Source organism: Fundulus heteroclitus, unplaced genomic scaffold (assembly GCF_011125445.2).
Source record: "Fundulus heteroclitus isolate FHET01 unplaced genomic scaffold, MU-UCD_Fhet_4.1 scaffold_48, whole genome shotgun sequence".
NCBI classification, from domain to species: Eukaryota; Metazoa; Chordata; class Actinopteri; order Cyprinodontiformes; family Fundulidae; genus Fundulus; species Fundulus heteroclitus.
The window spans coordinates 2,314,843-2,340,386 of record NW_023396901.1 but is presented as its reverse complement, the minus strand read 5'-3'; the positions used below and the strand labels follow the sequence as shown (position 1 = coordinate 2,340,386).

General features: G+C 42.0%; 1 protein-coding gene across 1 annotated transcript; it reads left to right on the top strand.

The window, feature by feature from the left end:
• The first annotated feature begins 264 nt into the window (after positions 1 to 264).
• On the top strand, positions 265 to 24,986 carry slc17a7a (solute carrier family 17 member 7a). The gene is made up of 13 exons (XM_012882279.3): positions 265 to 539; positions 13,752 to 14,004; positions 16,140 to 16,258; positions 16,399 to 16,513; positions 16,592 to 16,679; positions 16,871 to 16,957; positions 17,983 to 18,125; positions 18,237 to 18,386; positions 19,858 to 19,990; positions 20,515 to 20,625; positions 24,009 to 24,136; positions 24,216 to 24,285; positions 24,356 to 24,986. The coding sequence occupies exons 1-13, from the start codon at positions 478 to 480 to the stop codon at positions 24,649 to 24,651; spliced, it is 1,755 nt and encodes a 584-aa protein (XP_012737733.1). The 5' UTR covers positions 265 to 477; the 3' UTR covers positions 24,652 to 24,986.
• Positions 24,987 to 25,544: the final 558 nt, after the last annotated feature.

Below are 25,544 nucleotides of genomic sequence, written 5' to 3'. Positions count from 1 at the left end.
TCACACTGGCAAACATGTTAATTTTTATTTATTTATTTGGTTTTATTGTCTGTTACAATTTATATAAATTTCTGAGAATAACTCATCATACAGTATTTGTAAATGATTCAAAACTACTATAAAAAAAACCATCCTATTCACAGTTTTATTACATCTTTTCCTTTTTTTTTTTTTTTTTTTTTTCCTGGCTCTCAGCAGTCTGTGACCAGTGATGACGAAGGTTTGGACATTAATATTTTAAATCTTGTGCCACTCACATGCTCCACTCTACCTCGTAGACATATTTCTCAAGTGCTTGTATGAATGTGCAGGGAAACCAAAAAGCCTTCCACCTGTCAGACGTGTTGGTGCGGTCGGGGAGGGATGAGAGAGGGAGAGGGATATTGACCGTCAGAAAGAGGAGAACGGCGCGCGTTCAGGCGGGACAGCAGGGCGCGCAGGACATCAGCACACCGGCCGGGTCAAGGAGCTGCAAGGATGGACATCAGACCGGACAGGTTCAAGGCAGCGGCGGGTAAAACCTTGGGGAAAATTCACAGGTAGGCAATCACGATCCAGTTTAAATATTTCTGCGCGCAGACTTTGACCTGTGCCAGCGTTTTTACGCATGTTTTCTCTCGGACGCAGCGACCCGCGCGGCTCTGTGTGTTTGTTCGCTTGGTTTGAATTTACAGTTTAGAAAGTTTATTACATACAACTAGAGAGAAAATACAGTTCTGATCACTTGTTTTTACGCCACAAAAGTAGCGTTTTGTGCGCCGCTTTGGGAAGTGTGAGGACTGACAGAAGTGGATAAAAATGGGTCACCTGATGTTGAGGTTTTTGTTGTTCTCTCTCTTTTTTTCTACATTTGCATAGTTTTCACCCAAAAAATCCATATTTGCAGGGTCAAAGTGAGGTTTCATACCAGAGGAAATTCTGGTTATATAATACTTTCGTGTTGGCTGGGCCAGTATCTATCTATCTATCTATCTATCTATCTATCTATCTATCTATCTATCTATCTATCTATCTATCTATCTATCTATCTATCTATCTATCTATCTATCTATCTATCTATCTATCTATCTATCTATCTATCTATCTATCTATCTATCTATCTATCTATCTATCTATCTATCTATCTATCTATCTATCTATCTATCTATCTATCTATCTATCCGTCCATCAAGTTTTTATTTTATTTTAATGTATTATTAGAATTAAATTCCTGAATTTTATTATATGAACTGATTTATTTTGTAGTCTTTGCAAAAACAAAATACATCTTTCAGTAATGTATGAAAGAAATTATAAATTGCAAAACATAAATACAAAATGAAGAAGCTTGTAAAACAAGAAAGAAAGGCAGAAAAGGGCGAAAGAGACTGATGTACATCCTAATATTGAAGATGTGCAAAAAAAAATATTATAATAATAAGAAAAATTGTGCACTTTTTCTTTTTAGCATGGCTTCACACTGTGAATGTACTTTTTGTAAAGAACCAACCTAGGAGATTACGTTCTGGCACCTTGTAGAGTATTGGTTTATGAGTACATTTAATGTCCCTTTTTAATATTTGACACGGCAGAGAAAATGGCCGATGACGCAATGGTTATTGGTATTTGGCTGAACAGAACATACTGTCTTCAGGACGTCATGTTTAATTTTTTTTACTTGTGCTTTTGGCTACTTTAATATCTAAAATATGTTTCTGTTGCAACCAAGAAAAAAAATTTATTTCTTGTAAATAAAAACCTTTCTTAGAAGGTCACATAAAGTACAAGGCCTCATTTGCATTCTTTAAATGACGTGTTCAGGTGCCTCTACAGTTTATAAAGAAACCTTTACATACTATGAAACTGTGTCTTTATTTGCAGAAAGTAAGTAAAGTGGTGCGAATATGTTTAGGCATTTCATATCTACTCCAGAGTTGCATCAGGAGCTGGTCTGCTGACTATATTTCAGGGGGGAAGAGAGAGAGATTAAAGATACTGATAGAACCTCATGCAATAACCACCGCTTTAAGCTTCCGCTCTCCCAGGATTTGAGGTAGCAACCAAACGTACAAATCCCGTCCTGAAATAGCCTGTTTTTCAGTCCAGCTGTCGAGCCATGCAAATCCCTGAACTCTCCCCTCCCACTCGCTCCATCCTGCCTCCATGTCACTTCCTCCTGCCGCTGTCTCCTCCTCCTCCTCCTCATCATCCACATCATCGCCGTCACGCATCCATGAAACAAAACTATCCAGGCAACTCTTCAGCCTGCTAAGGGTCACCCGGTTCAGCACCTTTAAAGATTTAATTTTCAGATTGGTTTTAGTGAAGGTTTTTGGGACTTTTGTCATCATGCCTCGACAAGCGTTCAAAGCGGCTCATTGTTTCCCTTTATAGTTATGAATCTGCACAAAAAGATTTAAAAACGTGTTCAAACACAGGCCTGGACTGCTGTGTCTTACTAGTTGGATGCAATCTCTCCTCCGCGCACACAAAACCACGATCCCCGCTGATGAAAGCAGTCAGAAATTCATCTATTATTTAAACATTTCCTTCCTCAGAAAGCATCTCCTGTTTCTATATTAAACTGCAATAGGTAAGCACAAACTTCAGCGGCGTAAGGTCAAGTGTGTTCTAAGTCTCTGCAGTAGATAAATCCTAAAAAAAAAAAAAAGATCTGTTTTCCTCGTGCCAGGGAAACCTCCAAAAATATGTATACTGCTGCAGAATCACAGCTATCTAATGGAAATAGTGATGAAATGTAATGGCGGGTTTTCAATAAAGGCAGCTGCGAAAAGAAACTCTAAAAAATAGCAGGCGAATACATCTGTTGGGATTGCTTGAGAGCTTGCCTTCGCTACACACTAGGCAATACAGAAAATAACAGGTAATCCATATTTAATCCACTTGACTTGGAGCACAGTCTGCATGTGTCTGTTACTACCCTTCATTTTTCATTGTAGAAGTGGCTAGAATAAAATATTCAAACAAGGCCATGATGAACTGTGCAAATAGTTCCCTTTACCCATGGTTGGACGTCAGCGATAGTTTTTTTTAGGGTTATAGTGCATGCGGCTGTACTCTTAGTTATTTCAGCACAGTTAACTGGGTCAATCTGGTATGTAATGATGTGTGTGGAAGTGTTTTAAGTAAAAAAAAAAAGGCTTTTTGCAAATGACGCATGCAACATAGATGAGCAGTTTGGAGAGTCAGCTGCATTCACCCAGCATGCTTTATTTTTCATGCCGCAATGTTGGTACGCATCCACGTTATCAGCCCGGCTCTGCTGTATTGTTCAGTGCGCTGTTCTGGTTGTGCTTTAACCACAGCGCCACATCAACAATTGGTCGTTTTGTAAGGGTATCATGAAGATAACGAGTCTATGAAGGTCACGCGTGTGGCTATTTGAACTCTGGGTGGGTTTCGGTGCGTGCGTGAGTCGGCAGGAGAGTGGGGGGAGAAAAAAAAAGTGCTGTGACAGGATGGGGAGGAGGGTGTCTCCCTGGGTGACACAGTCCCACCGAGACCCAATCTGTTCACTTCAGGGAGAGAGAGCGGCTCACAAAGGAAGGAGGAGGGGGGAATCACCACTTTCCGAATCACTAACAAAACGCATTCCTTTATAATGTATTTGGCGTAAATTCTCAAAGAGGGGACAACGGGGATCAATTTTCTTAACGTGAAAGCAGAGCAGAAGCTGACCAGGGCATGTGCCGTTATATAATATTTTTGCCCCCCACACTGGCTTTCGCTCCATCTCTGTCATCCTCATAAGAGAGGATTATGCAGAACACACAGTGAACTGCAGCACTGGTGAATTTGATGCACAAACACCAGACCCAGGTCACTGAGCAGGCAAGGCCAAACGCTGTCATCACATTATGGCAAACTCAAAAAATAAGATCAATTTCAATCACTAACTTCAAACACCAAACTAAACTACAGGTAAATCTTGTAAGTCTTACATTGTCACTTAAAGTTATGTGATAAATAGTAAAAATCATCACTTTTAATCTCTGTGCTCCTACCTGGGAAGGTTTAAAATGCTCAAATGAGCAGGTACAATGTCTTGCATTTTATTTTATTTTATGTGACTGACCAACACAAGGTAGTGCAACATTTTTTGTACAAATAATAAACTCAAAAGTGTGGTATGCTATTATTTTAGTCAGGTCCCTTGAGTGAGTACCTTGTATAAACACACTTTTTAATGCCTTCAAGTGTTTTTTTTTTTTTGTTGTTGTTTTTTTTTGTCGGGGGGGGGGGGTTCTACCTGCTTTCTATATCTAGAGACTGACACTATAACTACAAACACCATTTCTTATGTGTGAGGCTTCTTTACAGTCACAAAATAAAATGACCCTTTTGAAGATTGAAATGTTTACTCATTCTGCATATAGCATATTTTTGATTTTTTTGTTTTCAACAATGGCTTTTCTTCTTGCCGCTTATCCAAAAATAGGTGAGATTATACCTGTCTGGTGTTCTGATGTTCATGTTCTCAAACCCCTGTTCTGCCTTTAGAGAACGGCAGCATTTATACTGATTTAAACTTCCCACAAGTGGGCTCTGTTTAATGATTTCTGGAGGCAATTGGATCCACTGGGTTTTATTTAGTGGATTTAGAGTTAAGGGATATGAGAGAAACCTTATTACTGGATTTAAAACTTTAAAGTTTTAAATCCATCAGGATGGATGTAAAGTTTGCTGATCTTAAAATTTAATGATCAGATCGATGTAAATAAATCTCGACATATTCGTCGGTCCATTTAGGCTCTGATTGCTGTGGTCCATCGTCAGCTCAGATGGAGATATGAGTCTTCGCCGAGGCCGTTCCTGTTCTAATTATGATGTTTCAGAGAGCCCGAGGTCACGGGGCTTCTGCCTGCTCATGCTCTCCTGCTCATTAATTGTTGCCAGCTGAGACCAGTCAGGTTCTCGCTACGCTACGCTGTGGGCAGACGCTGAGTGGAGGTTCAGCCGGTGAGGTTTCCAGCTCTATTGTGATAGAGCGGCTCAAATAAAGGCGAAACGACCCGGGAGACCCTTCTTTGCCCCGTGCCTCTGACCTTTGGTTTTCACAACCTGTACAGGTGCAGGAAGGTTCCCTGTTGGCAGCCTGTAAGACCCCGATCTGCTCTGCTATGTTATGGTACGCTGAAACCCTCACAGGGCAGAGCGAGAGTGGCCTTTGGTGGGAGACCCACGTAATTACCAACCATTTTTTTGCTCTGGGCCGCCCTCGTTAGTTAGCAACATATGCGTGGATGTCGAGCTGCAATCTGTTTTTTGATGTTTAATGAGGATCCTCCTGCAGCTCCCGCTACCTCTGAAGTCTAATTCAGCTCGGGCTCCACTCAGGGGGCTCGAGTCAGCGTGTTTGTTTAGCACGCCGAGGACAGCGGCGCGAGAGCGGCCAACTGGCTCAACCCAAAGTATGTAAGCAACGTCGCAGAGGGACCTCAGTTTGCAAGGGTTTAAAGAACACAAACTAGTTTTAAAGAGTTTGAAAGAGTCGATAAAAGTTAGAAGTTTCCAAAAATGTCTGAATAAGCGACGAAAAAAATCGAGTGATCAAATATCTGTATTTTAAGATCCCATTGTCTAAAAGTTCATCCATCCTTTTATTCAACCCTCCATCCATCAATCATCCTTCTAACCTTTGTCCATCAATCTGTTCTTCATCTGTCAATGTCTTCTTTATCCATCCAACCATCCTTCTTTTCTTCCTGTCTCCATGTTTTTTTTCCCAGGATCCATATTCTAAGCTTTTGAAATTTGTTGTATTTTGGTTAAACTGGTTAAAAAGGACCATAGTCGGGAGAATACCTGTCTTGAGACAGGCATTTTGACATAAAAATGTGTGGGAATGGCCCCACAGCTTGCATTTGTATTTTTAGTACTGTGACCCGCATGCTAATGCATGTCCTTTGGCTGATTCTAACAATCTACCTGTTTCCCCACCTGTCATCATAATTACATATACTAAATTGACGATATAGTCCCTACTGTCAGGCGGGCAAAATCTCAATAATGTACTCATCTTTGCGTCTGTACGTGTTTAATACGACGTATGTGTTCAGTAAGAGATTAAGTTTTTAAAAAAATGTAATCTCTACAGAATGTCAAAAACAGACGAGTCACGTGTCAGCATCACCTCAGACATTCGCCGTGCCAAAGGTAGAACATGCTGAAGCATGTCCGCTGCCTGCTTGTCTCTCCATATTCATTTCCGGAAGTAAATCATTTTTGTAATCCTAATCTGAACGTGGCGACAGATTAAGAGAGGGACAGAGAGAGAGAGAGAGAGAGAGAGAGAGAGAGAGAGAGAGAGAGAGAGAGAGAGAGGGAGGCTGCAACCTCTCTAATCTTTTCTAGATTCAAAAAAATGCTGCTTTTCTAAGTGTTTCTTTTACATTTCCCATTCTTTTTTTAAGCAAATACAATCAGAGATTTCAAGTTGTTTTTCCCCCTGTCCTTGAATGAGTTATGTATATTTGTTTTCTTTGATTTTCTGAATGTGTTCTGTACGTATTTACTGCTTTGCACGGGTGGGCAAACGGATTAGCGAGTCTGCTGTATGAAAAGAGGAAAGGGGCTGGAGTGGATTCTGCAAGCATGAGAAAGAAACAATAAACACATTATGGCTAAAACCAGCTGCACATTCAAAGAACCACCAGCCAGTGGATGGATAGACTGTGGCAGACCATGGTCTGAAAAAAAAAAGATGGAGTGAAATATTAATGCAACTCAAAAACATGTTAATAATTAACCGCCACCAGAGTCGGTCTTTCCCTCTGTTCGAGTTTGTGCAGAAGTTTTCCTGGAGTTTCAGCAAGCCAGAGGAGTTTAGTTAGCGCAGCACAGACACTATGATTTCTTCACTTCAGCTCCAATCCTCCTGGTCATCGTGCCTGGTGGACTGAATGATTCTCCAGCACAGCGACTAACTGGATTTGCACCATGCGAAGCGCAGATCTGACAAATGAGTGTGTGTTTTCTGTGAAGTGAAACATGATAAAAAAAATAAATAAAACACTCTACTCCCACAATTAAATAGAAAACACTGAGGTGGCTTGGTTTGATTTCAAGTGGATCAGAGGTCTGCTCACGTTATGCTTGTATGCTCATCCACAGATGGCCTTTCCCCTGTTTGACTCCTATAGAAAAAAATGGACTCCGGAAAAAATAATCCCATACATTTAAACAACAATACATACCAGAGAGAGTTTTGGATTTTTCTTTAAAGAAAAACTGGATGTTTTTCTTTTCTGGACACACGTTCACGCCTCACAGTTGTAAAAAAAAAAAAAAAAAAAAAATAGTAAAATCTGTTTGTTTGAAGGTTTGTAGCTTAAAATATACATTAAACTTTTATACCCTATGCTTTTTTGCTGATGTTTCCTTAACAATGTCATATTTCAAAACATGTAAATTATTTGGAGTTGAGGACTGAGTCAAGTGATCCTCATACATGTTTTAATTGGAGGTGCATCAATCAATCAGCCAGACCAACCAACATTTCCTTGATCAGCTGGGGTCAATGTTCAGCTTGTCGGATATAGATAAAAAACATTTTTGTCCATTAAATGCATCAAAACTTAGAACTCCCAGCAATTCAAAACTATAAAAGCATCTGCCGTTAGCTTGTGCCTCACCTTTTTGTTTTTTGTTCAACCTTCTGCTTTTTTGTCACAGGTAAATGTTTCAGATCATCACACAAACTTGAAAGTTGGACAAAAATAACCCAAGTGAATACAAAAAACAGTTTTCACATTTATTGAGAGAGAAAAGCTAGTCAAACCAACTTGAAAACATACACATTTTTTAGCACATTTTTGGGGATGGTAATCTCAGTGCCCATATTCACAAAGAATCCCAAGACAAAAAGTAGCCCTTGGTGACTTAGAATTTCCTGAATTCAAAGATTTTTCTTAGAATTTTACCTTTATATGATAAAAGTTATTTATAAAGCACCTTAGGCCTTAAGAGAGCTCCTAAAGTGACTAAATGTTAGGAGTAGTGAGGAGGACTTTTAACAAGCCTAAGAGTGTCTAAAGCAGAAAAGATGGTGGAAACAGAGAAAGCTGATTGGCTGAGCCGTGGAGGAAATGAGCACATAAACTTCTTTAACGATACAAATATTGATATGTAGATGATATAAACTTTATCATCCCTAAAGAGAGAAACGAATTAGATTCAGTGCCTCAACAGGTTAAAGGCACAGAGGTAGTAACGTAATTTTATTAAGGATAAGTAAATAATAGGAAATAGTGATGAATAAAAAGTGGAGAAATTTACAAAGAATATACATAAAAAATATTTTCTGTATTGTACATGTTGATGTCAGTAGCCTAAATGGTCATCTAGAACAGGGGTCACCAACATGGAGCACCAGGTAGCCCCCAAGGACCACATGTGGTGCCCTCAAGCCTGTTCAAAAAAATAGCGGAAACCTCCAGTGAGCTGCATTTAAATTGATATTTAATTTAGTTGCTCTTTCTTTCTATGCATACTTGTATTTACATAGATTTAAAAATGACATTATATTACATAAAGTTAAGGTGAGCTTGGACTCTTCTAGTTCAAAGGTCAGTACAGGTAGCCATTCGTATGACACAGTAACAATGTAGTAGCTCTCAGTTTCAAAGAGGTTGTTGATCCCTGATCTAGAAGTTCGCTTGTGTGCCATCTCCTCGCTTTTGATGCTGCACGGAGCGGTTTTCACTTTCCAGGCTGGTGCATAAAATCACCAAGACGCGCAGAGAGAAAGATGTACTCATCTGTGGCAATATGCTTCAAAGTCTGTGTACTTGTATCATGATCCAGGGACCAATTTACCTTTTAACTCTCCTCTATTCTCCTCCAAGAGCGGTGCGCTGGGCAGCAATTAAATAAGCAAATCCTAATAATGAGGATGTAAATAAGGTGTGTTAAAAATTTTTTTGATGCTTTACACTTATTTATGATGGAGAAGACCGATTGTTTGCAGGGAATATTACTTTCATCCCAGGTGACAAATGAAAATGATTTAGGTTGATTTTACAGTAAATATCTTAGTTATAGCTTCTTTAATATTAATATTGTTGCTCTTTAGGTTTTTTTTCTGGACTTCCTTGGAGAAAAACGTTGCCATTTCTCCTTGCCCGTCGGCCAATCACTGAGAAGCAGTGTGTTCACGTCCAAACTCCGCTCGAATTCAGCAAGTCTGCCTCTTAGTGGCTCACAAATTAAGCGTTTGGAGTGACCAAGTAAAAGTCCAGAGAAAAAGCTGTGGTTGCCACATTAAAACATTTCTGCAAAGAAGAGTGGGGCAGAAAATCCAACCTTGAAGGCACAAAATACTTGTTACTAGTGATTGCGTAATTTGATGTTGAAGCAGCAATTATTCAGAGCATAGTTGGGTGTGCCAATAGAGACACAACTAGTTATTCAGTTTTTGATTTGAGAAGGGTCTCAGTATTTACTCGGGTTAACTTTAGTTTTAAAATTTGTTTAATGTGCCAAACAGGTCTGTTAGGGAGCAAACATATTTTCACAGCCGTACAGCCTTGATGCACATTTATTCAGTTCATTAAAAATCAGGAAAATGTTAAAGGTGTATATTTTGACACATATAGTGTAGGATATAGGATAATATAGTATTGTCCTCATTTTCTACCGAGTTTAAAACAAATGGCTCTTTCAACGAACAAGTAGCATTTTTCTTTCTTTTATGTGTTGAACAGTCCTTAAAAACCAAACATCAGAAATGCGTCCAAATCAGAATCAAAAGCCTGATCGGTTTGTGTATATTGTTTTTTTTTGTTGTTGTTGTTGTAAACTTTGGAAGTTTAGGTAAGTTAGCCTCACAGATGCCTGTTTAAAAAGCTGAATCTAACTCAAAAAAGTTAAAGTAAATTTGTACGTTTATAGTTGTGAGAAAGAAGATGGAAGAGAGTGAGCATTGACTTCAATATCAATAAAAAAAAATCCAAGCATTGAATAATCTTCAGTTTAGACTATCTATATAGTGCCAATTCAAAACAATGATCACCTAAGGCACAGTAATAAACTATATTCAGTGCCACATTTCTTTAGTCTGAGTATATTATCTTTAATAACTATGCAGTCCGTCCGTCCGTCCGTTGTCTTCCGCTTATCCGGGGTCGGGTCGCGGGGGTAGCAGCTTCAGTAGGGAGGCCCAGACGTCCCTCTCCCCAGCCACTTGGGCCAGCTCCTCAGGAGGAATCCCAAGGCGTTCCCAGGCCAGCCGGGAGACATAGTCCCTCCAGCGTGTCCTGGGGCTTCCCCTGGGCCTCCTCCCGGTGGGACGTGCCCGGAACACCTCTCCAGGGAGGCGTCCAGGAGGCATCCTGACCAGATGCCCGAGCCACCTCAACTGGCTCCTCTCGACGTGGAGGAGCAGCGGCTCTACTCTGAGTCCTCCCCGGATGACTGAGCTCCTCACCCTATCTCTAAGGGAGAGCCCAGACACACTACGGAGAAAACTCATTTCAGCCGCTTGTATCCGGGATCTCGTTCTTTCGGTCACGACCCAAAGCTCGTGACCATAGATGAGGGTAGGAACGTAGATCGACCGGTAAATCGAGAGCTTCGCCTTTTGGCTCAGCTCTCTCTTCACCACAACGGATCGGTACAGCGCCCGCTTCACAGCAGACGCCGCACCAATCCGCCTGTCGATCTCCCGCTCCATCTTCCCCTCATTCGTGAACAAGACCCCAAGATACTTGAACTCCTCCACTAGGGGCAGGACATCCTCCCCAACCCGGAGAAGGCACTCTACCCTTTTCCGGTTCAAGACCATGGTCTCGGATTTGGAGGCACTGATTTTCATCCCGGCCGCTTCGCACTCGGCTGCGAACCGCTCCAGTGAGAGCTGTAGATCACGCCCTGATGAAGCCAATAGGACCACGTCATCCGCAAATAGCAGAGACGCAATCCTAAGGCCACCAAAGCGGATCCCCTCAACACCTTGGCTGCGCCTAGAAATTCTGTCCATAAAAGTTATGAACAGAATCGGTGACAAAGGGCAGTCTTGGCGGAGTCCAACTCTCACCGGAAACGAGTCCGACTTACTGCCGGCAATGCGGACCAGACTCTGACACCGGTCGTACAGAGACCTGACAGCCCTTATTAAAGGGTCCGGTACTCCATACTCCCGGAGTACCCCCCACAGGATCCCCCGGGGGACACGGTCGAATGCCTTCTCCAGATCCACAAAGCACATGTAGACTGGTTGGGCAAACTCCCATGCCCCCTCCAGGATCCTGCTGAGGGTGTAGAGCTGGTCCAGTGTTCCACGGCCAGGACGAAAACCACACTGCTCTTCCTGAATCCGAGATTCGACTATCCGACGGACCCTCCTTTCCAGAACCCCTGAATAGACCTTACCAGGGAGGCTTAAGAGTGTGATTCCTCTGTAGTTGGAACACACTCTCCGGTCCCCCTTTTTAAATAGGGGGACCACCACCCCAGTCTGCCAATCCAGGGGAACTGCCCCCGATGTCCACGCAATGTTGCAGAGCCGCGTTAACCAACACAGCCCCACAACATCCAGAGCCTTAAGGTACTCAGGGCGAATCTCATCCACCCCCGGAGCCTTGCCACCGAGGAGCTTTTTAACAACCTCGGCAACCTCAGCACCAGAGATGGGAGAACCCGACCCAGAGTCCTCAGGCTCTGCTTCCTCAATGGAAGACGTGTTGGTGGGATTAAGGAGGTCTTCGAAGTATTCCGCCCACCGAAACACAACGTCCCGAGTCGAGGTCAGCAGCACACCACCCCCACTGTAAACAGTGTTGGTACTGCACTGCTTCCCCCTCCTGAGACGCCGGATGGTGGACCAGAATCGCTTCGAAGCCGTACGGAAGTCTTTCTCCATGGCCTCTCCGAACTCTTCCCACGCCCGAGTTTTTGCCTCGGCGACCAGCCGAGCCGCCTGCCGCTTCGACTGCCGGTACACATCAGCTGCTTCCGGAGTCCCACAGGCCAAAAAAGCCCGGTAGGACTCCTTCTTCAGCTTGACAGCTTCCCTCACCGCTGGTGTCCACCAGCGGGTTCGAGGGTTGCCGCCACGACATGCACCGACAACCTTGCGGCCACAGCTCCGACTAGCCGCCTCAGCAATAGAGGCGTGGAACATGGTCCATTCAGACTCAATGTCCCCCGCCTCCCTCGGGACGTGTTTAAAGTTCTCCCGGAGGTGGGAGTTAAAGCTCCGCCTCACAGGGGACTCCGCCAGACGTTCCCAGCAAACCCTCACAGTACGTTTGGGCCTGCCCGGTCGGACCGGCTTCCTCCCCCGCCATCGGAGCCAACTCACCACCAGGTAGTGGTCGGTGGAGAGCTCCGCCCCTCTCTTCACCCGAGTGTCCAAGACATGCGGCCGCAGGTCAGATGAAACGACAACAAAGTCGATCATTGAACTGCGACCTAGGGTGTCCTGGTGCCAAGAGCACATATGGACACCCTTATGCTTGAACATGGTGTTTGTGATGGACAATCCATGACGAGTACAGAAGTCCAACAACAAAACACCACTCGAGTTCAGATCAGGTGGGCCATTCCTCCCAACCACGCCCCTCCAGGTCCCACTGTCATTGCCCACGTGAGCGTTGAAGTCCCCCAGCAAAACGAGGGAGTCCCCAGGAGGGGCACTCTCCAGTACCCCTTCCAAGGACTCCAAAAAGGGTGGGTAATCTGAACTGCTGTTTGGCGCATAAGCGCAAACAACAGTCAGAACCCGTCCCCCCACACGGATGCGGAGGGAGGCCACCCTCTCGTTCACCGGGGAAAACCCCAACGTGCAGGCACCGAGATGGGGGGCAACAAGTATGCCAACCCCAGCTCGGCGCCTCTCACCATGGGCAACTCCAGAGTGGAAGAATGTCCAGCCCCTCTCAAGGAGACTGGTTCCGGAGCCAGAGCGGTGCGTCGAGGTGAGTCCGACTATCTCTAGTCGGAACCTCTCAACCTCGCGCACAAGCTCAGGCTCCTTCCCCACCAGAGAGGTGACATTCCACGTCCCAAGAGCCAGCTTCTGCAGCCGAGGATCGGAACGCCAAGGTCCCCGCCCTCCACTGCTACCCGTTACACATTGCACCCGACCCCTTTGGCCCCTCCGACAGGTGGTGAGCCCATCGGAAGGGGGACCCATGTCGCCTCTTCGGGCTGAGCCCGGCCGGGCTCCATGGGCAAAAGCCCGGCCACCAGACGCTCGCCAACGTGCCCCACCTCCAGGCCTGGCTCCAGAGTGGGGCCCCGGTGACCCGCGTCCGGGCGAGGGAACACGAGGTCCAATAATTGTAGCTATAACTATGCAGTATTCTTTTTATGTTTTTATGCCCTTACTCTCTTATTACTCTAATTATGTGTTTTTATATTTTTTTTGTACCTTTGTGTGTATCTGCATGCCTTCATTTGCGTTTCCCTTTGCTGCTGGTACGCCTGAATTTCCCCAACATGGGGCAAAAAGGACATTTCTATTTTACTTTATTCTAAAAGAGTACATGTAATCGATTATATGTAATCGATGTAAAGGTCTGTATATACACAACACAAAAACATTTTGAGTGAAATGTCTTGAAAATATCAGGGTATATAAAATGTATATTTTCATGCTTCTTTGATTTTAATCATAATTCATGTGTAATATGGCTTTATTACACATGAAAAAAAACATATTTTAGGCGATCCACATGCTTAAAAAGCCCAATGCTTGACTCATTTGTGCTTTTTTTCCTTTTCCCCCTTTTTTTGTTAACATACTTTAGGCTCATCGAGAAACGACAGGCAAATGGAGAAACCATTGAGCTGTCAGCTGAAGGCCGCCCGGAGCTGGTGGAGGAGAAGGAACTGCCTGTGGTGGACTGCACCTGCTTCGGCCTCCCCAGGCGGTACATCATCGCCATCCTGTCTGGTCTGGGATTCTGCATCTCCTTTGGTATTCGATGCAACCTGGGCGTGGCTATTGTTAGCATGGTCAACGACCATACCGTCTACAGAGGAAATAAGGAGGTGCTTGTGGTAAGTAGTGAAAAATACTTTGCAAACATGTAGGTCTTTTGCACTAGCATCCCATATCTGCCTGATTTCAGGAGATTGCTTACATTTGTTCCTTTCCTGTTTTATAATGCTGATTTCAGGTCTGTGGCCTTTGCAAACATAATATCAGTATCATTTGAATATAAAAACAAAATATAAGGTCTTTGATAGAGCTTACTTCCATTATTATGTCAGTTCTCTGGTTGTGAATTAACATATTTACATTATGTGTCATAATTAGTGATAATTAGTAGAGTTTGTGCCTGATTCACTAAATGGTTGCACCTCTTTTTCGAAAACTTACAAAACAGCAAACTGCAGTTTATAAATCCATCTGAAAGAAAAACTTGCCCTTCAAACTTTGCTGCCTGTCAAATGGTTTTTCTCAGCGTAGAATTAGCTTCCCCGTGTTTTGGATGAGGCATTTCATATTCAAGAAAACCACCCTGATTTATATTAATGTTTGTTTTATTAGCAGCAAATGTAGATGTCAGTAAAGAGTCCTAGCATTTTACTGTTTAATACATTAGGTTACATCTTACTACAGCAACATGGAATATTATGAAATCATGCCTTATTTTCTTCAAACAATGTTTTTTTTTTTAACTTCCTGTGAATAGGTACAAGGGAAAATTCATGCTACCGTCACCAACAGTGTACCTACATTCTACTGTTTTTGCTTTTCTGTCACAGCCCAGTTTTGTCTCAGATCATCAAAAATAAATTTGAAGACAGATAATATTACGTAGATTTACAGAAGGAAATATAAAATGAACTTTTAAAATATTGAATCAACCTGCCCCTACCTGAAAAAGAAATCGACCCGTAAACCCAAAAGGGGGTTATCAACAGCCATCAGGTGTTTGCAGTAATTAGGAATGAGTCTTTTGTATTGCTGTGGAGAGATTCTGGCCCATTTAATTTGTTCATTCAGCTACACTGCAAAGCTTTTTAAAGATGACCAGCCTGTTTAAAGTCATGCCTCAGCACCTCAATATGGATTTATGTCCAGAGGTGGACTTAGCCACTTGTGTTTTGTCTTTTCTGCCCCAGCTAGAGGTGGACTTTATTCATAGTCATAAACTGAAGACCAGACATTCTCCTGTGGGACTTTCTGACAGAGAGCAGAGTTCATGGTTTCATTTCTGGCAAGTCATCCTGGTCCAAGCAGCATTCCTAGAGTATCACACTACAACGCCACTGTTTAGCTGTCAGTATGAGGAACAGAGAAGTGGAAGATGTGCAATAAATATCCATGTTAAGAAATCTAACTCGGGACAGCTACTTCAAAGACTTTAGCCTCCATAATACTCACTCCATGATACTCGCTTTCTGAAAGGCTGTGTTGTCAGATAAGTTCAATTTGAGGGATTTCTTAAATCAACAGGACCGGATTCAATCCGGCCAAGGTGTGGCTGGTAATATCAAACCAAAACAACAGTTAAATAAAGCCGAATCTATAACATTTTTATTTCCGCCCAGATTAGCTTTGATTGCTTTTTTCCCCTTACTAAATTAATAATTTTTCTTTATAGATACTCAAGTTATTTTCGTCTGATATTAAAATTAGTTTGGTGCTCTAAAGCAATTAATCTTCATTTTTTAGAGGGAACTCACTTCTCACAGCACTGTGCATCCAAACTTTATGGAAAGTCTCCTGACGAGGCGGAGGTTTACTCTATGGACCTTCTTGTTCAGAGGCAATAATGGTAACATCTGCCTTTCTGTGCCATCTTGGTTTAAAACAACCTTTTTAGATTTGTTTCTTTCCCGATGGTTAAAGTTTTTTGTTACAGATACAGCAGGTACCTAGACCCGAATGCAAAGAAGCCTGTTTGCCTGTTTCTCTCTTCCGCTGCGTTCACAGTGGAGGGGGGGCATTTTAGGCGGTAAAGCAAGAACTGTGATTAGACACAAACGGAGCACACTCCTCCCACCTACTCATCTTGATCGGCATATTTGTTGACATCTCATTACCTTTTGCTTGGGTAATTTGACAGAGAGCACCTATTAGACACAAATTATGTGCAGTATAAACGAGGGCTTAATAGTAGATGAATGAAAAGAAATGCATTTGTTAATGCTGCAAGCTGATGAAATGTAATTCTTCCTTTCAGGCGGCGCAGTTCACCTGGGACCCAGAGACAGTGGGGATGATCCACGGCTCCTTCTTCTGGGGCTACATAGTTACACAGATCCCCGGTGGCTTTATATGTCGGAAATTTGCAGCAAACAGGTTAATATTCCCAAATATGGCCGATGTGTAATCTACACCGTAGCTTCTGCAGGAGGATTCTACATGTAGTTTATTTTAGTGTAAGCCTGTATTTGCGGTTGGACCATGATGACACCTGCTTGCCTTTTGTGTGTTTTAAGAGTGTTTGGCTTTGCCATAGTGGCGACGTCTGTCCTCAACATGCTGATCCCCTCGGCAGCGCGCTGCCATTACAGCTGCGTCATACTCGTGAGGATATGTCAAGGCCTCGTCGAGGTACAGTATGTGTCGGCGTGCAGATCGCCCCGCTGGACCGAATAGACAAGCACGTCCCGACTGTGTTTTGTCCTTCAGGGTGTGTCGTACCCGGCCTGCCACGGGATCTGGGCCAAGTGGGCCCCTCCTCTTGAGAGAAGTCGATTAGCCACAACGGCCTTTTGTGGTAACAGTCGTTTGCGTCTTGCTGTCCGATTTCCTTTTCGTGTCCGGAACTTGATGGAACGGCAAAACATGTTTCTGAATTTTAAGAGGGCCTAGTAATTATAAACATTATAACAGCTAAAATGTGTGCTAAAGTTATGAAGGAGAAAATTATTCATGTGTTGTTTTTCTTTGCATTTGCTTCTTTGTCAGGATCCTATGCAGGGGCAGTGGTGGCCATGCCCTTAGCTGGGGTACTGGTGCAATACGTCGGGTGGCCTTCTGTATTTTACGTCTATGGTTGGTATCCTTATACTGCTTTTTGCAGGGCCTTGCAAAAGTATTCATATCTGTTGACCTTGTCTCCATTAACTTCGAAATGTGTTTAGATTCAATTCTATTGCAAATTTTTGAAGTAAAAGGGTTCATGGTTCATGAAAAAACAGTACAAGCTCAGTCAGATTAGATGGAGAGCGACTTTCTGCATACATCTTTAATTGTTGCCAAACATTCTCAGTCGGATGTAAGTCTGGACTTGGTCTGGGCCGTTCCTGAAAGTCAGATCTCAACTCCGCTGGTTTACCCCCACATTCTGCTTCTTATTATCTTTCACACAAGGAGGGGTCAGGAAATCACACAAGGATGTCAATCAACTTCAACCACACGGCGGGATAAGCAATAAATCCCTTATCTGGGAGAACAGTCCATCGGTTGCTCTCCCTGTTTGAAGTACAAACAACAAAACATTCCTGCAAGCCAACTCTTGAAACAGACCGAATGCCTTTAACTTAATGAAAATAAAATGATCACATTTATATTTTTCTAACACTGGTCTCATTTGATCCAGATTCATCCTCTTCCATTGTTTCCTGCCCTCTTCTAGGTCGTTTGTGGCAAAACTTTTTTTTCGCCACACTTTCTCAGCGGCTTTCTTCTTGCAACTCTTCTATAAATGCCAGATTCATGAACAGAAGTTCACAAGTTAGAGTTGTTTAGTCCACAGATTCTCCCACCTGAGCCGTGGACTTCTGCAGCTCCTCTTGGCTGCTTCTCTGATTAATGCCGTCCTTGCCCGGCCGGTCATTTTAGGTGGGCTGCCATATTGGGTAGGTTTGGAGAGGTGCCTGCTTTTTACACTGTAAGATAATGAGTTGAGTCATGGTTGGTGGGATGTTGAAAGCTTTAAATTATAACCCTGCTCTGTAGTTCACCTCAACTTTTAAATTTCTCCTCTTTCTCTCTTTCATTTAAATACTGTTTTTCAAATACTCTCTCTCTCTCTCTCTCCCTTTTTCCCAAAATTTCTGCATCTCTTCCTCTCCCAGGCAGTTTCGGGATATTCTGGTATTTATTCTGGATTCTCGTCTCATATGAGAGCCCTGCAGCCCATCCTACTATCACTCCAGAGGAGAGAAAATACATCGAAGAAGCAATTGGGGAATCAGCATCTTATCTTAATCCCCTTCATGTATGCAACCACGAGCCACTCGAATATATTTATTCATACATTCACAAATAATTGAGATCACAACAATGCTAGATATAAATACTTTTACTCCCGTTTCCCTTTTGATGGCAGAAATTCAACACCCCATGGAGACATTTCTTCACCTCCATGCCAGTCTATGCCATCATTGTGGCCAATTTCTGCAGGAGCTGGACCTTCTACCTGCTGCTCATCAGCCAGCCTGCTTATTTTGAAGAGGTTTTTGGCTTTGAGATAAGCAAGGTGAGTTGCCTTGTATTCAGTGCTTGTTTTTATGTGGGACATGCCCTATGCGCGTCATTAGCACTCAAAAAAAAAAAAAAACTCATATCAGCTGTGTCCCAACAAGTCTGCCTTTGCTTAGTTGCATGTCCGGTAAATGTTGAGCAGCAGCCTCATCCCCATGGTGTTTTGTACACTTTAAGCATTGAACTGCAGCCTCCAAGTCAGGTTATTTTACTGTTTTAAAAAAAAACAAATCTGAGCCACATGTGATTATTAGTAGCCTAAAATGCAAAATACCCAAAGGTATGGAAAGGTATTTATATAGAAAAATGTTTTGTAAAGCGCACAACTAGTATTAATATTTCTATAATTTCTGATGTTTATGATAAATTCCAGCATAAAAAGGAAAACAAAATCCAGAATGGTGTTTATCCAGGGAGTAGGCATGTGTGTGGAACAATCGCCTTATTTGAATGTATTTTAAGGTTTTAACACGTCTAAGCATGTCTAAGCTATGAATTATTGATGCTTCAGTGCCTACCTGATTTTTCTTTTTATTATGTCTTCAACGAGATATTCTCTCATGCCTAAGTAAAAAAAAAAGGGCATTTAAACTAAATCGTTTTCTTTTGGGTGTTTTACATAATTCTTTAGAAGTCTCAGGAATTTTGGAAAACTTTCATTTTGCAAATAACTTGGCAATTGTTGGAAGATTTTCTCGCATGCCCATCTGTTTAAAACCCCCTATTGAACTTCCATACATCCTCTGGTGATATTTGCTTTTTGGTTCTCAGTTATACCTGCAGTTCAGATGACGTTGCTCCATCCTTTTCTGAGCAATTTTTATTTTTCATCAGTTTCTAGGGAGGGTTTAGGCTTTGCCAGCTTGCATGGAGAGCCATCCTGAACTCCAGTTAAAACAAATAATCAATGTCCTCCCTTTTTTTTCTTCTCCATCATTTGCTGTGGTCTGTACTAGTAAAGTGGTGTATTATATTTGAGATGTTTGGCGTTTTTGCTGTTGAACTGAGGAAGTTATATTCACTATGGTTGCTAATTAGGTTGGGGGTCAGAACATTTCATAATTTCATCTAAGTAATCAGTAAATTCTTTTTATGGCCTATTATTCTCAGATGCAATGACCACATACCCCCAACATTCAAAATACTTCATATGTAATGGGATGCAGTACAGTAGGCAGAAAGAGTTGTAAATACAAACAGATAGGAGATGGTCCTGTGTTTTTTTGGATAATTTTTATAGGTTTTTGTAAGTCTGACTTTCTGTCTCATCAGGACTCGTTCAACTGTCCAAAGAAAAAAGAAAGAACAAAAGAGAAATGATGTTTTGCATTTGAAGACAATCTAAATTTGTGCGTTTTTATTAAGAACAATAGAACAAACCCAGGCAAATTCCCTCTTTGCCTGGGTTTCTAACTCATAATCACTGGCTCACTCCTCTTACCCACTCCATATTTTTCCCGTTTCAGGTGGGCTTCGTGTCAGCTTTGCCCCATCTGGTGATGACAATCGTCGTGCCTATCGGAGGCCAACTGGCCGACTACCTGAGAACCCACAACCTGATGTCCACCACTAACGTCAGAAAGCTCATGAACTGCGGAGGTGAGAGCATCAGACATGAAAGGAGGATCTGCGGAGAAGCACTGAACATGAGGGAACCAACAGAAATAAACACCAGAGAGTCATAAATACTATGTAGCGATTGAAAAATTAAATATTCTTGGTTAAATTTCTTTTATTTCTTCTTAGAGTCTAAAAACATTTTTAAAAAGAAAAAAAAAATAAGTAAGGGAATAGCAAAAACATTTCCCATCTTCTGGATTAATATGAATGTGCAATAATTATGCTAAATGACATAAAAAAAATGAACAGTGTTATAAATATCAGTGACTCATTTATCAACGCCAGCTCTTCTCAGCGTTCAGTATAAGTCCTTAAAGTGCAGCAGTATGCAGAATTAGAATCATATTAATATTTCAGCACATCTTGAAGGTCATATCACCATGTGTTAAAAAAACATGGTTGGCATTTCTGACATATTTATGATGCACTGCTTGGTAATCAAGAGCAGCGCCAAGAAAGGCTTTGAAGGTTTTGTTAACTGTGGACTTACTTCCCTGTTTCAGGTTTCGGGATGGAGGCCACCCTCCTTCTGGTGGTCGGATATTCTCACACCAAAGTTATTGCCATTACTTTCCTGGTCCTCGCTGTGGGATTCAGCGGTTTTGCAATCTCAGGTAAGAGACACGTTTCATACAGTGCTCAATGATTTAGACTAAATTTTACTAACCTTATGTCATCTTATCAAAACAACAATTCTGAAAAGAGTTTTTTTGAATATTGTGGATAAATGATGCAAATGCAACATATTGAAAAGTATTCATATCTCGTAAACCTATTTTCCCATTTTGTTGTACGTAGTCATCGCTAGCAAGGGTAAAATATATGGTTTTCATGACATTTTGACAAATAAGAGTCCAAAAATTGTGGCAAGCGCATGTATTCAGCCCCATTTGCATTGTTACTCCTAAATTAAATTCCCATGTAACCAACTTCCTTTAGAAGTTCCCTGACTTCTAAATAGCGTTTATTTGTGTAATTTAAGATTAGCATGAACAAAGCTGTTCTTTGAAGGTCTCAGAGGTTTGTCAGAGAAGATTAGTGAACAAACCTCAGGAATACCAAGGACCATGTTTTAAGCAGACTTGGGTCATGAAGCTATACCCCAAGCTACAGACTGTAAACACATGGTCCTCCACCTAAACTGCCAGGAGAGGAGAACATGGCCTCCATGTGATTTCATGTTGGTCTTTAATTAACGTACAGATTCTCCTTGGGCAAATCAGAGTGTTTTGGGTCATTCTTCTTCCAATCAGATTAATTCATCATACCTGTCAATCAAAGTCACACCACTGGCAGATTAGACGCACAGGTGCGGAGGTCACTCAAACATGATGCAAACAGAGGAGTCAGACAATAACAACAAAAAGACAGGAGAGAATGGCGCCACAAAAGAAACCGTGGTGATTTATTTCCAAAACAATAATTTTACGAGGCTTTTGCTGAAGGAAAAGTAAACGTGGACAAAGGAACTTGGACCAGATCGACCACATTCAAAAAATCCAGCTGCAGGAAAGTGACTGCAGGGGGATTTATGTCTGAGTAGAGTTTATCCTTGTTTATCCTGAACCTAATCACAGTTATAAATCAGTAGCCAGACTTAAAACAACAAACAAAGAACACAGATGCTGTTCATCCCAACAGACTTAGCTTGAGCTGAAATATTTCTGCCACTAAAGCTGGCAGAGACATGGCCATGACAGCGTGCACCTATTGCAGCATAAGGTTGGTTTACTAAGTGTTGGCTCAATATAAGCATGCCGCACCTTTTGTGAATTGAAGTTTGTGGTTGCAACCTGACAAAATATGAAGGGGAATGAATACTTTGGAAAGTATGTTTGTCTTTCAGGTCACATCAGTCTTTAAGGAATATTTACACTGGAGAATATTTAAAGTCAAGTTTTTCATTGACCCTGCCCTCCCTGGTTGTCGCTGTCATTAGGAGAGTGTCTATCTATCTGACTAGTAGGTTAGTTTACTAGTTGTGCCCATTACAGCATGTTAACCCACAACTTCTCATCAGTTTATTAAAACTGAGGAAGGGTTTTAGTTGAAAGTAAACTGCAGATCTGCATACTGTAGATCCAAATGCTGAAGAAACATCATTTGTTTGCACACCAACTTATCCCACATGCTGATTTCTTCATCACCAGGTCCAGAAACCAGGCAGGCTTCTCTTTAGGTTCGGCTTGGTATAGGTCTATATTAGGGACTGTGGCTTAGATGGGCTCATTTAGATCATTACATGTTTATTTTTCTTTCTTTTATGTGCTTATAAAGAAGAAAAAAATGGAAGTAAGTGAAGTCCACTGGAACACAGTACAGAATCAGAATATATAAGATTAAACAAAGCCCTATAATACCAGTAGGAGCTAAATTCCTTATGATGTTAAAATATATATATATGTCAAAATGTACTCTTTAAAAAAAGAGATTTGAATTTCTACTCCCAAGGTACAAATAGATCAAGTTAAAGTAGCATGTCTGTCTTCTTTGCTGTACTGGGAGCCCAGTGGTCCTGGCAAATCCTGACCCCACAGCGAAACAAAGATTTTCAAACCTGTGGGACTCAAAAATGTGAGTAGTTTTCTTCTAGGTCTGAGTTGGGACATTCAGCATCTAAATTATACATAAGTGTTAAGCAAGGGAATGAGGATTGGTTTTAGAATATTCCCCCTTTTGGGTAACGGACCTATGACCTATGTAGATATAAAATGAGGATTAACAGGGGCAATGAACACAGGTAGCATTTATGTGATGATAGTGGTGTGAAGCTTACTGGCTTATTCACAAGTGGAGTCTGGACTGGTATGATGAGTCCAAAGAAAGAAAAGAAAATCTTACTCATCGATAAAATAACAACCTTCCCTTTGGAGGGACTGAATTTATATACCACTTTTCTAGTCATACCGAACACTCAAAGCCGTTTACACTTGAGCCACATTCAACCAGAGACACGCTGATCAGTCAGCAACCCATGGGCACATTGACATGTGACAGGAGAAAGCTGGACTCAGACCCACAATCCTCTAAGTGAAAGATAAATCTGCTTCACCCCCCGGAGCCACAGTCACCAAAGTGGAGTTCACTGGAATCCATGCAGTTTCTTTTAACAAATAAGCTGCAGTTTTAAGTTAAGATAAGAGACAAGATAAGATAGGCTTTATTGATCTCACAATGGAGAAATTCACTTGCCACATCGGTTCATACAAGAAGGTGCAGAGTAGGAAAGGTGCATTCAGTTATATACAGTGAATCTTCATATATACAATGGATCAAAAATGATACAAAAAATATACAAAAGAAATAGGGATGAGCATATGCTGTCTTATTTACATACATAGCAGAAAAGAGCATAAAGTGTATGTCTTATGGAGCTCCTGTGAGACTCAGTCTCATTCAGTTCGAGTTTCTTACTTAACAGAATGGAAAAGTCAATGCGGAGGATAGTGGATGCATTCCATTCATAATTTATGGATTACCCAAGCCCTTAGTGTTCTCAAAGGCTTTACAAGTCAGCAAACAAATGTCAGTACATATCATAGTATCTCTACAAGATGTACTGGTCTGTTTGATGCTCTGTATTTCTTTCTTTTTTTATTTACAGTAGAAGCTATATGTTTCCTTTAATTTCTACCTCTTTTGCTTGTAAGTGGGTCATGCGTTCCTGTAGAGTTATTTTTGTGGTGAAATCTTTCTGTGTTGATTTCCCCATTTTTTTTAGATCAACATCCTGTCAAAAAAAACATCCTGTCTGTTAGATTTATACTTACAATTTTCTGGTATATCAGTTATTTCATGGTGCTATGCGAACTGAGAAGGTTTCCAGATCCTCTGCCGTGCTTTCCAGTGGACACCAGCTAATCTAACTCTAAGTCTTTCTATAATCTTGACCACAGGTGTTAATAAATCTGGAGGCATCTGGACTATTAGGGAGGAAAAAAAACGTTTTAACCCCAAAAAGTTGATGCGCAGTTTGTTTGTTTCTTTGTTTTTTAAGGGTTCAATGTCAATCACCTGGATATTGCTCCTCGATATGCCAGCATACTGATGGGAATTTCCAACGGAGTGGGAACGCTATCAGGAATGGTGTGTCCTCTCATAGTGGGGGCCATGACCAAACATAAGGTGACTGATTTACTTGCATTAAGCCAACCACAAGGATTTAGGTCAAACGACACTAAGCTGGATCTTTTTGTAATTTTAGACACGTGAGGAGTGGCAGTACGTCTTCCTCATAGCATCCCTCGTTCACTACGGAGGAGTGATATTTTATGGTAGGTGTGGTTCTCCGACATAATCAGTCGTTTACAGCTAAAAGCTGATTGTACCTTCTCTCCCACTCAGGGATCTTTGCATCCGGGGAGAAGCAGTCGTGGGCCGACATAGAAGACACAAGCGAAGAGAAATGCGGTATAATCAATGAGGACGAACTGGCCAATGAGACGGAGGAGCTCTACCGTGGAGGCGGCCAGTACGGGGCCATGGGCCAGCCAGTGGTTGGTACGAATGGAGGAGGAGGCGGAGGAGGAGGCGGAGGAGCAGGATGGGTTTCAGACTGGGATAAGTCTGAGGAGTATGTGCAGCCACCGGGATACAACTCCTACATGCACCCTGGAGGGAAGGAGGAGAAGCTGACATAGAAGACTGGAGTGATTCAGGTTTTTAAAAATAATAATGATGATTTATGGGAAGGGGTCGAAAGAGTTTTTGAGGTACTGAAAGGACATTTACAGCAGCACATGTCAAGAGTCTGGATCCACGATGTTGAAGGTGTGTGAGTGTGTGTGTGTGTGTGTGAGTGAGTGAGTAGGTGTGCAGCAGTCAATGCAGTGGGTTTGCAAAAATTTACATTTTTGATTTGCAAAATCTGGACTCCTTTCCCAGACTTTCCCCCTGCTCCTGACTTCACGATTGAGGGCCAGAGTTGTGTTTTCACAACATCACTGAGGGGCCTGTGTGTCTGTGTGTGTGTGTGTGTGTGTGTGTGTGTGTGTGTGTGTGTGTGAGATAAAAGAGTGGTGCTCCTTTTGCTGTATTTAAATATTTATTTGTGAGCTGTGTAATTTATATTTTGGTTGTTTTCACTTTATGGCACAAAGCAGTGTTTAAATGACTAAATACAGAGTGTAAAGGTGCAGTAACAAATACGGTATATCAGTCACAATGGGTGTTTGGGTGTTGGCTCAATGCACATAAATGCTAACTGAATTTTGGGGGAACCTACTGACCCGTGTGTGTGCGTGTGTTCTTGTACTTGCAGTTGAGCAAGAGCAATTTTTGCTAATTTTATTAGTAAAATGAGGACCTTTTTTGGTCCTTGCTTTTTCTCTGGGCTAGGGGTTAGGTTTAGCACAAAGGTGTCATTTAGGTTTAGGTTAGACTTCGGTATAAACTGGTAAAGGCTAGGGTCAGGGTTAGAACATAGAAAGACTTGAAAATGAATAGAGGTCTATAGAAGTTAAGGCACTTTGTACTTTACACCAGGATGTGTGCGTGATTGTGTGTGTCCCTGGTTTTAAAACACGCCTGTGGT

Coding starts and splice junctions, on each gene's coding strand:
- slc17a7a (XM_012882279.3), top strand. CDS start 478: ATGGACATCAGACCGGACAGGTTCAAGGCAGCGGCGGGTAAAACCTTG. Junction 540..13,751: donor ACCTTGGGGAAAATTCACAG/GTAGGCAATCAC, acceptor AACATACTTTAG/GCTCATCGAGAAACGACAGG. Junction 18,387..19,857: donor TTGGCTTTGAGATAAGCAAG/GTGAGTTGCCTT, acceptor TTCCCGTTTCAG/GTGGGCTTCGTGTCAGCTTT.